Source organism: Carettochelys insculpta, chromosome 1 (assembly GCF_033958435.1).
Source record: "Carettochelys insculpta isolate YL-2023 chromosome 1, ASM3395843v1, whole genome shotgun sequence".
In the NCBI taxonomy this organism is placed as follows: domain Eukaryota; kingdom Metazoa; phylum Chordata; order Testudines; family Carettochelyidae; genus Carettochelys; species Carettochelys insculpta.
The window spans coordinates 261,036,434-261,049,488 of NC_134137.1; the positions used below are offsets into that span (position 1 = coordinate 261,036,434).

The following is a 13,055-nucleotide window of genomic DNA, read 5'->3' on the forward strand; positions in this document are numbered from 1 at the left end:
GCTATTTCGAAGTTAACTTCGACGTTAGGCGGCGAGACGTCGAAGTCGCTAACCTCATGAGGGGATCGGAATAGCGCCCTACTTCGACGTTCATCGTCGAAGTAGGGATCGTGTAGACGATCCGCGTCCCGCAACGTCGAAATTGGCGGGTCCTCCATGGCGGCCATCAGCTGGGGGGTTGAGAGATGCTCTCTCTCCAGCCCCTGCGGGGCTCTATGGTCACCGTGGGCAGCAGCCCTTAGCCCAGGGCTTCTGGCTGCTGCTGCGGCAGCTAGGGATCCATGCTGCAGGCACAGGGTCTGCAACCAGTTGTCGGCTCTGTGTATCTTGTGTTGTTTAGTGCAACTGTGTCTGCGAGGGGCCCTTTAAGGGAGCGGCTTCCTGTTGAGTCCACCCTGTGACCTTGTCTGCAGCTGTGCCTGGCACCCTTATTTCGATGTGTGCTACTTTGGCGTGTAGACGTACCCTCGCAGCGCCTATTTCGATGTGGTGCCGCACAACGTCGAAGTTGAACATCGACGTTGCCAGCCCTGGAGGACGTGTAGACGTTATTCATCGAAATAGCCTATTTCGATGTTGCTACATCGAAATAAGCTATTTCGATGTTGGCTTCACGTGTAGACGTAGCCATTCTGGAGAGACCTTTTTTTTTTTTTTTAACAACAGTGTTTACCAGGAATTGTGCTACTGATGATCCGCTTAGGTATGCTAGAAGGAGATTTTTGAATGGCGTGGCAAAATCCACTGTAACAGTGTTAGATGTGGAAATGAACAATGTTACAACAATGCAAGGATTAACTGATCTTAGGGGGGTTGGTACCTCTCTGAAACGGCCTGCATGAAAGGACTGCAATCGACTTTAGTCTGCAAATCCTAACACATGAAATATTTCAGTTACAGTTAAAGCAGAGGCTAGGTTCTTGATATATTTGCTTGCACTGAAATTAATTTTTCTTTTGAAAGAGAGGGAAGAAGAATATGTTCTTTCTCTATGTTCAATATTTAAAGAGGAGACCGCCACATTTTAATCCATATCATTGGCTGGTTCTGTGAAGAAGTTCTTGTGGGCCCACAGAGTTCTGATGAATTCACCTAGTTCATATGCAGACTTAACCAACCATTTCACATAGATGCATGCCATCCAGCAAACCACAGGCTTATACAACGAGGCTACGTCTGCACAACAGCCTAAACTCAAAATAAGACATAGCTTATTTTGAGTGTAGTTCGAAATAGGCTATTTCAGCATTTCATCATCATCAATAACCATGGGCTCAGCGCCCGTCGGTGTCTGATGCCTCTCTCACTATTTCCTTCCATCTTTCCCTGTCCAGTGCAGAGTGGCTTAGTTTCTGTAGACTAGATCCGCACCAATCTACTACATCATCTATCCATTCTCTGTGGGGTCTGCCTCTCCTATTCGAACCATCCATTATGCCGAATACTAGGGTCTTGATTTTTCATTCGTCATTCATTCTGCAAATATGTCCAAATAGTTGTAGCTTCTGTTTTATAACCTTCTGCAGCAGGTTCTCTTTCGGCTGTATCTTCCTATATAATTCCTCATTGGTGACCTTCTGCATCCATCCTATTCTCAGAATCTTCTATAACAACTCCTTTCGAATGCCAATATTCTTCTTTTTGAATCTTTTGTTATCACCCATGTCTCACATCTGTACAACATGCTGCTGAATACACACGTTTTCAAGATGCCCAGCTTCGTTTTTAAGCTAATTGCTTTCTTTTCCAGATCTTATCCATCACCTTCAAACTTGCTCTTGCTTTCGCTGTTCTAGTCACTGTTTCCTTCTTAGAGTCTAGATCATATGTTATATGGGTCCCCAGATATGTGAACTTCTCTACATTTTCTAGTTCAGTACCATCCACACTGATCTTCCTTCCTATTTCCTTATCTCCAAATACCATTGTTTTTGTTTTATCGATGTTCATAATCAGTCCGTATCGCTTCCCTTCTTCATTTAACACCCGTACCATTTTCGCTAGCTTCTCCTCATCTTCCTCAATGATAACTATATCATCCATGAACCTCAAGTTGTTAATTCTTTTCCCATGCACAGATATCCCTTCTACCTCTTCCTTGATTTTGTTCATCGCTCTCTCTAGATGTGTGATGAAGATACTTGGCGATATTGGATCTCCTTGTCTTGTACCTCTACTTGTTTTAAACCAACTTCCCAGCTCCCCACATGTTCTCACTGCTGCCTCCGCATTATCATTGATATCTTTCAACAACTGTGTTAGTCAGCTATCCACTCCGTATGGCTACAACACTGCCCAAGTCACTTTCTGATCTATACTGTCAAATGCCTTTTGAAAATCGATGAAGCAAGTGTATATGTTTTTGTTCTTTCATCAGGCTTTCTCCGCTATCAGTCTTAGTGCCAGTATCTGCTGTATGGTACTTGTATCTTTTCTGAAACCTGCTTGCTCATCTGCTATATGTTCTTCTATTTGCAATCTTAATTTCTCAGTTGGTATCATCATCAGCACCTTACCTAGATGACTCGTTAGGGCAATCATTCTGTAGTTCTTGCCCTCCAATGTACTTCCTTTCTTGGGTATTGTTTCTCCGCCATATTTGATCATCTCTCCCGTGATCTTATCATTTCCAGGGCTCTTGTTGTTCCTTAGTTGTTTCAATTCTTTTTCTACTTCCTCCTTTGAAATATCGGCCTCGCTCGGGGGAGATATCTCTTTCAATTCTTCAGTCAGTTTCTCTGAGACACTCGGGTCCAACTGCGCTTTGTATAGATCGGTGCAATATCTCATCCATCGCTGCACAATCTTCTCCCTGTTCAAGAGCACTTCTTTGTTCTCATTTTTGATCGCCATCTACTTCGGTTACCATTTCCTATTAATATTCCTAATTGTTTTATACACCTCTGTGGTCTTACATTCGCCGTAATCCCTCTCGATATCTTCACATTGCTCCTCTAACCATTTCTCCTTATCCTTTCTGGCTGCTTTCCTTACCTCATTGCATTTCATCCTATATTGCTGTTCTGCCATCTCAGAAACATCTCTTCTGATCTTCAACGCTCTCTTCTCTTGAACCAACTTCAGTGTCTTCTGGGTAATCCACTTCTTATCGATCTTTTCTCCTTCTGGAACAGTCTGCTCAATTGCCTCTTCTATAGTGATGGCTATCCCTGCGACTCTCTTATCTAGGTCTTCTCTGTGGTGATATTCTTAATCGTCTCTTCGAGCGCTGTTCTGTATGCATTCCCTGTTTCTTCCTCACATAGCCTCGCCACATCTCTTCTTTTCTTAAACTGTCTTACATTTTCTTCTGAGTTTTATCTTGATGTTTGCAATCACGCTAGATCATGGTCTGAGTCTATATCCGCTCTTTGGAAAGTTTGGCACTGCTGCACTGATGTTATCCATCTTCTTCTTATCAAAATCATATCCTTCATGTTCTTGGACCTCCCATCATTCAATCGCCATGTCCACTTCCTACAGTCCTTTTGTTGGAATCAGGTGTTGCAAATCACCATCTCATGCTCTGTAGGAAACTCTAACAGTTTCTCACCTCGTTCGTTTCTTTCTCCATATCCAAACCTTCCCACGACTCTCTCCCAACCTTTATTATCTGTTCCAACCTTTGCATTCCAATCTCCTCCGATGATCAACATATCTTTCTTTGGTATATCCTCCACTGTCTTTGTCAAGTCTTTATAAAATAGCTCAATCTCTTCCTCCGTACTGTCCGACATGGGTGCATACACCTGAATGACTGAGATGTTGAACAGTTTTGCTTCGAATCGCACGAACATAATTCTTGCACTCACCGGTTTGTATCCTAATAATGCTCTTCTAGCTGTTTTGCTAAGAAGGAATCCAACTCCTGCTTCATGCTTTGTTTCATTTCCTGACCAAATGACTTCGCAACCGCATATCTCTCCTGATCCCGTCCAACGCATCTCTGCCAGTCCAAGTATATCACATCGATATCTCTCCATTTCCTTCCGAAACAGCTCTAATTTTCCAGTTGCCCACAGTGTTCAGACATTCCATGTTCCAATGGATAGCACATGTGCTAGGTGTAATTTCCTTTCGGTATCCAACTTACCGACTCAACCCCGATCGCTTGATTGGTATCGCAGACCTTGTTTATCTGGGCGACGTCCGAGCTGGCATCGTTTAACATTTGGTTGTACTGGCATCAGATTTAATTCATATTGTTGTTTGATGGTCAGCGCATCGACACACATGTGACCAACCCTCCTCCTTCATCCAGGCACTCTTTAAATGGCACCAAATGTTGAAATGAAGCACTATTTTGAGGCATCCTTTACTCGTCCTATAACAAGGACTACAGGGATGCTAAAAGAGCACACCTGTTATATCGGAAAAATATTCCGAAATAATGGATGTGTTTCAAAGACATGGAGTAGCTATTTTAGGACACTAAGGTATCCTGAAATAGCTCTGCTGTGTATTCATAGCCTGCCTGAGCCGTGTGTAAGCAATGGAGGTGCCTGCTGGTAAGACCTGCATTGTCAAGATCTTATCCTGCACTTGGTGTTTCATGTTCTGTCTGGGAAACAAAGAGCATATTGAAACCTGCAACCACATATAACAGCATTTTACAGTAAGATATAAAAATTAGCCAAGGCATCAGAAAGCACAGCATGTACAGCCATCTAGTGTATTACCCAGTGATGAGGAGCGAAGAAACCCCTTCTTTGGAGATAGCTTGGAGCCCTCCCCTTTGTTTTCAGGTGGAGTCAGTTGCCGGTTTTCATCATCTTGGTACGAGAGCCTGGAATGAAAAGCAGAGTGTTTGGAAGCATCCTTTGCACACAGAATCATGTCGATGGGATATCCCTTCTACTGGGGAATGGCAGCACTATATGGTGAGGAAAAGGGAAAGAGGAAGAACCCTAGTCTTGAAGTAGCTACCTTGTTAGCTTGCAAGACCTAAATGCTCCGGAGACAGTATCCAAGACTGTGAGACAAAGAAAGATCTGGTGATCAAACCTGTCAACTTCAGACATTAGAAATGGAGGGTGAAGGGACCTGGAAGTGGCACTGGCAGGGGTACCAATGGGAGGACAGGGACTTCAAAAAGTCACAGAAAAAATTGCTTTCCCAATACTATTTACTTGGCCTGAAGCGCATTTATTTCATCCTTTGATATCTGGATTGGTGCAGTGTTCCATCGGCAAACCTGTTTCTTCTTCCTAATCTTCTCCTAGTTCCATTCCCTAGGCTGAGCTCATGAAGGGTCTTTAAAGAAAGATATCACACAACCTCCCAAACCGGAATACCCCGGACAGCTTGGCTTCAATATTGCAAAGCTCACATTTCAGTAGAGATCAGGCTTGGTTCGCTACAGTACTCGATGTCTTCATTCAAATTCTCATCATAAGTCTCATCCTGAGACACTTCCTCTTGGCAAACGATTGCCAGCTGGCTGTCTCTGGAACAGGAGCTAATGAGCAGAAAAGACAAGTCAAAATTTGGCCATGGTAAAGAAAAGATGCTATTGAGACAAAAGTGACAGAGCTCCACCTGTCTGTGTTTATTGTTATAGCCCAGTGCCGAGCCATCATACAAAAATCAATGATCAAAGGCATAAGCACAGCTCATAAATACAAGCGACCCTTTGTTTTGTCCTCACTTAGTTGGAGGTTCTTAATCAAAGCATCCAGAGTCAGGGGCAATGCACAAACTATGAATGTAACTGATCATGCCTGCACTGCATGTACATCCACAGGGCACTGACTAAATTCCTAAAGCGCTGTCCCACAGGGATCAATATAAAACCTGGGATGGATTGTCTGAGGGAGAGAGGGATGGATTTTCTTCTAAGGTTGTCACAAAAAAATTTCAAAGGAATGCCTCTTTGACATTATACCACCTCTTTCAGCTGTGTGGGTTATGGTGCCTTTTTTGCCTTGCTTGCACTCACCATGCCATTTCTCTCCCTCTGCTCTCTTTCATCTTCTCTGTCTGCTTTCCTCAGGCCTTTCCTATCATTGGACCTTATTGTCCCATCACAGAATATGAGTAACTGCCATTGAGTTCAATGAGTGCTATTCAGATTCCGTGGTGGGTGAAGCCCCTTGAATGCCAGATGAACCAGAACCTGGATCTCTGAAATGCCAGCATGGAGACCTTCAGAGATCTGAAGTCTAGGCACTTGCACTCTGTTGCCTGTGCTGTCAGCAGGGAACGGTATAGCAGAGAAGCCCCATGTGGGAATGGGAGGAGAAATGGAGACACCTGGTCGTTTGGTCATTGGTTTACTCCATGTGGTGGAATGGAGGGAAATGAGTACACATATGGTGCTTTGGGTCAGTTGAAAAGAAAATCCAAGGAAGAGTGTCTGAATGATCAGACAGTGGATGACTGGCAGTCATAGAAGTACAGCTGAAGAAGAAGTCCTAAATAACAGTGTTATTCACTCATCACCCCGCAAGGCAAAACTTTAGCCAAACCCTACACTATTTTGGTAAGAAACAGGCTTTACTCTGCAATGATCAGAAAATGACTAGGGTCAGGTCTGAGAGCATCTGGCAACTGAGGTGAAAAATCCATGAGTCCGCAGCTCCTAGAGTCCACGCAGTTATCTGCATTATGGCGAGAGGAACCAAGCTGGGGAATGTCTTCTGAAGATACTACAAAATTACTACAGTAGAACGTCAGAGTTAGGAACACCAGAGTTACAAACTGAGCAATCAGCCATACACCTCATTTAGAACCAGAAGCATTCAATCCTGCAACAGCAGGGACGCACAAAAAGCAAATACAGTACAGTACTGTGTTAAATGTAAACTGCTAAAAAATTAAGGGAAAACAACATTTTTCTTCTGCATAGTAAGGTTTCAACACAGTATTAAGTTTAAGTTAAGTTGTAAACTTTTGACCACTCATAATGTTTTGTTCACAGTATCAACATTTCAGAGTTATGAACAATGTCCATTCCTGAGGTGTTCATAACTCTGAGACTGTTCTGGATTTCTTTTAACATGGCTGGCACAGAAAGGAAGGGCTTAAGTGAAAAAATGTGGGTATTTGGACATTAACTTCAACAGGAGCAATATTGTGTCTTCTGTCTGGAGAATATTACAGCATGAGAGGAAACACCTACCCCAATGTTTCATAGTAATGTGTCCTAGTTCACCATGGAAGCAAGGGGAAAAAAGAAGACTATGTCAGGAATGTAACAACAACACAAGGAGCAAGAGACTGCAAACAAATAGCTGTGAAATTCCTATAGCTTTGAGAAGGAAGAGTGGGAAATGGAAAAAAATCACTGGATTCGTTATTCAAGCAAACTCACACACCTTAGTCTCTTTCTTCTTTAGAAAGAACAATTGTTTTTCAACCTTTTTGACTGGCAGCCCTTTATCTGAAGTCACAAATATTCATGACTCCTCTTCCCCTTTATATCTATTATAATCAAGACAAACATGTATGAATGATAATAGCAATAAGCCAATGATAGAATTCATTCATGTGTGTTTTGATAGCTTATTGGTGAATATCTGAAGAGATTAGGAGCGAAATTCCCTTTGCTCTAGATTATAATACATTTCTGAATGCCTCACAACCCTCCTACCAAAACAAAAAAGCAGTCATGTAGCACTTTAAAGACTAAGAAAATAGTTTATTAGGTGGTGAGCTTTCATGGGACAGACCCACTTCTTCAGATTATAGCCATACCAGAACAGACTCGATATATGCAGCACAGAGGTCCAAAAATTGCTATCAAGGTTGGCAAATCAGAAGAGCAGAGGGATGGCAGTGTGTGCGCGCGTGTGCGTGTGTGTGTAATGGGGAAGTTCAGAGTAGATTTAAGTTAAGATTTGCCAACCTGGATAAAATTTTTTCTGATTTGTCAACCTTGATAACAATTGCTAACAATTTTTGGACCTCTGTGCTTTATGTATTGAGTTTGTTCTGGTGTGGCTATAATCTGAAGAAGTGGGTCTGTCCCATGAAAGCTCATCAGCTAATAAATTATTTTGTCAGTCTTTAAAGTACTTACATGACTGCTTTTTTAGTTTGATAGAATACAGACTAACATGGCTATTCACATCCCTCCTGATTGCATTTTATGAATTCCTTGGGAGTTGTCACTTGCTGATTGAGAAATACTGGACTAGAGTCTTTCCTCTAGTGTTTGCAAGTATGAACTGTCTCTCTACATACCTTCTCTATTTAATTTGCATTAGTTAAAACCCTCCCCTACAGTCTAGGATGCAGCTCCCTGCAGGTGCCATTTATGTTTCTTCCTGAAATAGCTGGGAAGATGGAGAGTGTTGACCACAGGCAGAGCTAAGCAGTCCTTCTTTCCAGAGTCTGAGTGTGGTGCTTCTAAAGCCTTGCTGGTCTGACAGCTCACCTCAAATCCCATGCACGACAACCTCTTGCCCCAGCTCTAAACTGTTGGTACATGACTTTAACTAGGCACTATCATTTTTTTTTAAAATTGCATGGATACATTGGTTTCATTAGCCCATTGCTTCTTTGGAGCTTACCTTTTGGAATTGAGTTTCCAAGGGGCCTCCTGAACTCGTATGGTTGGTGACAATGGTGTGCCATGCCCCTCCACTGTGCTGACAGTACTTGGGTAGCTGGGCGGGCTGGGGAAGCGAGACAAGGCAGTGTTGTTGGCATTGTTGATGTTGGCGTTGGAGCCTGATGATGAGTAGCTGCTAGGAGTGAAGGTGGAATCCACTAGCTTCTCGTGTGATGGGGATTCAGTATCTCCCTGGTTGTTGCCAGATTTGTTGATATGCAAAGGGCGCTGGGTGGTGAACGTCTGGGGAAACGAACTCCTGCCATCACTTTGGTAGTAGCTGACATGGTTTCCAAACAAGCCACCAGCCCTCTGTCAGCAAAACAGAAAACATTTTCTCCTTGTGAGTACAGGTGAAAATGAGAACAAGTCCCCAGGCCTGGTGTTTGTCACTGCACCTCAAAGCAAGGTTTGGGAAAAGAAAATTTGGGGACCAATTTGGCATTGTAATAAGGCCCTCTACAAAAAAAGCATCTCCCTACCAGATCTATCCCTAGAATAAGGGCATCTGTGGAACAGGGGGTGTGATGGGACAAAGAGGGGTCTGTTGTAGACGTGCTGTAATGCAATGCTCTGATATTCGACAAGGGCCAGCTCCAGAATACAGAGATGTCTACAAGTGGGATGGGCTACCTTTGCACCTCCAGTCTCATGTTGAGTGGACTGTGAGTGGAATGGAGAATCTAAGCTACTGTGTTCACTTCTGGGTGACCACACATCCGGAAAGAGATTCATTTATTAGAAAGAATTCAGACAACAGCAATGAAAATGGTTAACCAGCACAAAGGACATGTGAGGGAAGGTTTAAAGAGAATGTTGTGTTGAGCTTGACTAAGCCATACTGAAGGGGAGACACAGTAAGTATTTGAAGGTTACAGGCACCAAGGAGGGAGCGGGAATGGTGAGGGTTGCCCAAAGGGCATAACTAAGAAAAAGAAAATTTACGCTGATTGTTCAGAAAAAAATTTCCACTGTGTGATGTATTAGGAGGGGAGACGGTGTTCCAAGGGAAGCCCTATTGCTTGGGTCAACTAAAAGTGGACTAAACAATACACTAGAGAGTGCACTAAGACATAGTACAGAGCATGGAGAAGATAACTTGATTTGCTTTTTCAGTTTCTCTGAGTCACCTCCAGACATTCTAACTCTGATTGTATTTAGTCTTTACTCAGGCAAAAGTCACACTGAGGAAAAAGGGAGTAAAAAACTACACAAAGACCCCAGGATTTGGCCTTCTGATCCTATTTGACATATGGTTTTATATTTTCCATTTCTGGTCTCTAATACAGTCTGGGAAACCGAGAGAGGGAGAAAGAGAGAGAACCCAACTGAAATGCTGTACGCCGGGAGTGGCCAACCCGTGGCTCTCAAGCCACATGCGGATCTTTGAGCCATTACATACAGCTCCTCGGCAGAGCCGTGCACCAGGAGTGCTGTCTGCCTGCTCTGTGTGTGCACCCCAGTGCTTGGCGGGAGACGTGTGTAGCAGCAGTGACTCTGGGGAGGGTGGTGGTGGCAGTGGCTCTGGTGAGTCACCAACATCAAGTTAGAGTGAGGGGGGGATGGGCTGGGGGTACCTGGCTGTGGGAAAGGGGTAGGGATTGGGTCAGAGTAGGAAGCTGGGGGTGCCCGGTTCTGTGGGGAGGGGAGGACATTAAGCCATGTCTTTTATATTTTTAATCTATCATTAGATAAAATAAATATATAATACATGGCTCTTTGCACTCTATCCATGGTTCTTCATCCCTAACTGGTTGGTCACCCCTGTGTATAAGCAAAAGGCCATATAGAATTTCCTAATCTAACATACGGGGCTCAGCACGTAACTTCATTCTAGAGGCAAAGAAGGATCACAGCAGTAGCCCATACCCTGAAGATATCATCTTCAGAGGCAGCAGAAACAGCTTCTTTCATGGCCTTGTCTAGCTCCTCCTCAGCTGTCAGGTCTCCTGAGATCGCCCGTCGGATCTCTGGCCCAATATCATGCAATGTGCGTAACCCAGCCTGGAAAATAGTATCATGCAAAGCTCTGTCTCCAAGTAGTTAAGTGAGCAATAAAAACATTATCACTTTTCAGAGCACATCATCTGCCACCAAGCGCTTTATGAACACTGTTCAATTTAACCCTGTGAAGGCAGCAGGTACCGTTACCCCTTTCCCCTTTTCAGGATGAAGAGACCAACTCACAAAGAGGTTAAGTTGCCAAAGGCTGCATAGCAAATTTCTGGTAGAACCGGCCATAAAACCCAGGAGTCACAAGCATACAAGCCCAAAGGAGCAAGCTTGGGTGCTTTAGAGGTTTGCTCCAAAATCCATATTTAGGCGCACAAATAGAAGAGCTGAGCCCCTATACTTCCAGCTGAAGTCGGTGAGAGCTCAGCACCTTTGAAAATCAGGCCAATTTTATTCAGGAACTGAAATATGGAATGAACAGCTGAATTTTTAGCACCCAGATTTGGAAATTTTAGCCAGAAACTATACTCAGGATTTACCAAATCTTACTAATTGGAGTGTGTCTCAGTTAGTGTTGTTCTAGGAAACAGTAAAGCTGTCCTATGCTGCTGCATAGCAGCCTATTTCTAACATAGCACACTGTGTGCTTGGCATCCAGGGTACATCTCTTCCTTACTGTAACAGTCAAGAAGTATTTAGAGTGGGGGCTGCTCTGTGTTGTGCAGCTGCAATCAGTACAAAATTCTCTGTTTTTCAGAAATACAATGGAAGCCTCTGACACGCAATCTAGCGATACATACAGTGAATCAGTGGCAGAAAGCAGACCAGAGCCTCATGCCCTATCTATTGGATTATGATGGCTCTTAAATACAGGCATTTGCTTCAGCGTTTGTAATGGCCAGCCACCTACACTGACCTCTCTGTAATGACTCCTTCCTCATAAGGGTTTAGGAGGAAACCTATCAACAGTAACTCTCTTATGTTTATCAAGTACCAGCTATACAAAAGGAAGCCATAGCCCTTCCAAAACATTGCCAATGGCTTTATCAACTATGAACATAATTGCCTGCATTCTGCCAGTATAAGGAAGGGTGCCTGGCTTTTGACAGATGAATATCTAGCTGGAAGGGTTGATGCAGTAGCTTGAGTTGCCTCCAATATCCCTCTCTAATGGGGCTCGTCAGTTGCTCAGTACAGCTCCTAAAGTGGGTGGCACTTGCTGGGACTAAGACATGGCCAAATTTCCTGGACTATAACAAGGTTAAAGAGTAGTGCAAGCTTATTAAACCTACAGCTCTATATCCTTGTTTCATTCCTGTGGCACTCAGGCCCCTATCTGCCCATCACTCACCTGCAAGGAGAGAGCATTCCTTTGTGAAGGTTTGCCCACAAGGCCTTGTTCTTTACGTTTCTTGAACTTCCGGAAATACTCTTGGATCAGGAAAGTGGCATAAAACTTCCCAACAGTGACCTCATCATCTGCATGGGGGAGATTTCCAAAAGCAAACAAGCAGCTGATTGTAAACAGTGAATTCATGAGTGCATGCTGCAAAGCCTTGCCATTTAGAGAAGAAATGCCAGGAACCAAAGAGAGGCAAAGACATTTGTTTTCAGGTTGGAAGCACAGCAGGCTAGAGGGCACATTTACTCCAGAGCAAAAGCTGTTTGCAGGGGCTCTGTGGGGTTCAGAGATGGCCTACAGCTACAGAACTGCCTGATGGGTAAATTTGCTGTAAAGACACGACCCCTGACCTTTTCAGCTGCTTGAACCACTGGTCCCAGCTAAGACCTCAGTGGGTCTGCAATGTCCTACTGTGAGTTAGTACCTCCTACGACCCAAACAGAAACGTGGAGTGCTTCAATCCAAGGGACAAATCCTTCAGTCCCAGCTCTCACCATTCTCAGACAAAACTCTCATTCAAGTCAATGGGCCAGATCTTAACTTTTATTTAGGCAGACCCCAGCTGGTGACGGTCTGTGGAGTACTGACTTCCGTGAGGACAGGGGCTGAGCAGTTTTCAGGATATGACCTTAAATATAGACGATCCCCAAAATACAATTTGGAGCAAGAGCCTGTAGAACTAAATGGGGATTCAGCAATTGTGCAGCACTGCTTCGGGAAGGCTCACCAGCCCAACACGGAAGCTCAGTATTAAGGTGCAAGAGGGGAGACCAGCTGGCTGGTGCTGAAACGACCCAGGCCAATCATACTCCTGCCTGGGATGGGCTGTCAGTAGGTGGATGAACTGGAGCAGAAGGGGGCCATTATTCTGATGCTGTGAGTGGGTTAGGAGTTTGGGGAGGACGGGCTAAGAAGAGTGGCAAAGCAAGAGGAGGAAGAGAGAGGGATAAAGGAGCTGTGGAAGAGAGGAAAATGGGACAGAAAGTGAGGGGGAGAGTGAAACAGAAAGTAGGCGGAGGAAAACAAGCAGAGGGGAAGGGGAGACGAAGCATGCCTCCCAGATAAACTCTCTGGGCTTACGCCCAAATTGGTGTCAACAACACGCCATGCCAGCTGTATATCTATGCCAATTTACACCAAATGGGA

At 44.1% G+C, this 13,055-nt stretch overlaps 1 protein-coding gene across 18 annotated transcripts in view; it reads right to left on the bottom strand.

Moving 5' to 3' along the window:
• CACNA1C (calcium voltage-gated channel subunit alpha1 C) overlaps nucleotides 1–13,055 on the bottom strand; it is an 812,008-nt gene that overhangs the window by 5,768 nt on the left and 793,185 nt on the right. For all 18 annotated transcript variants that reach the window (XM_075005900.1, XM_075005795.1, XM_075005919.1 and 15 more), the window contains 5 exons: nucleotides 11,859–11,986; nucleotides 10,424–10,558; nucleotides 8,514–8,866; nucleotides 5,330–5,458; nucleotides 4,680–4,786 (listed from right to left, as the gene is read on the bottom strand). In XM_075005900.1, coding sequence (XP_074862001.1) covers nucleotides 4,680–4,786; nucleotides 5,330–5,458; nucleotides 8,514–8,866; nucleotides 10,424–10,558; nucleotides 11,859–11,986 — 852 coding nt within the window. The remainder of the gene's footprint in view (nucleotides 1–4,679; nucleotides 4,787–5,329; nucleotides 5,459–8,513; nucleotides 8,867–10,423; nucleotides 10,559–11,858; nucleotides 11,987–13,055) is intronic.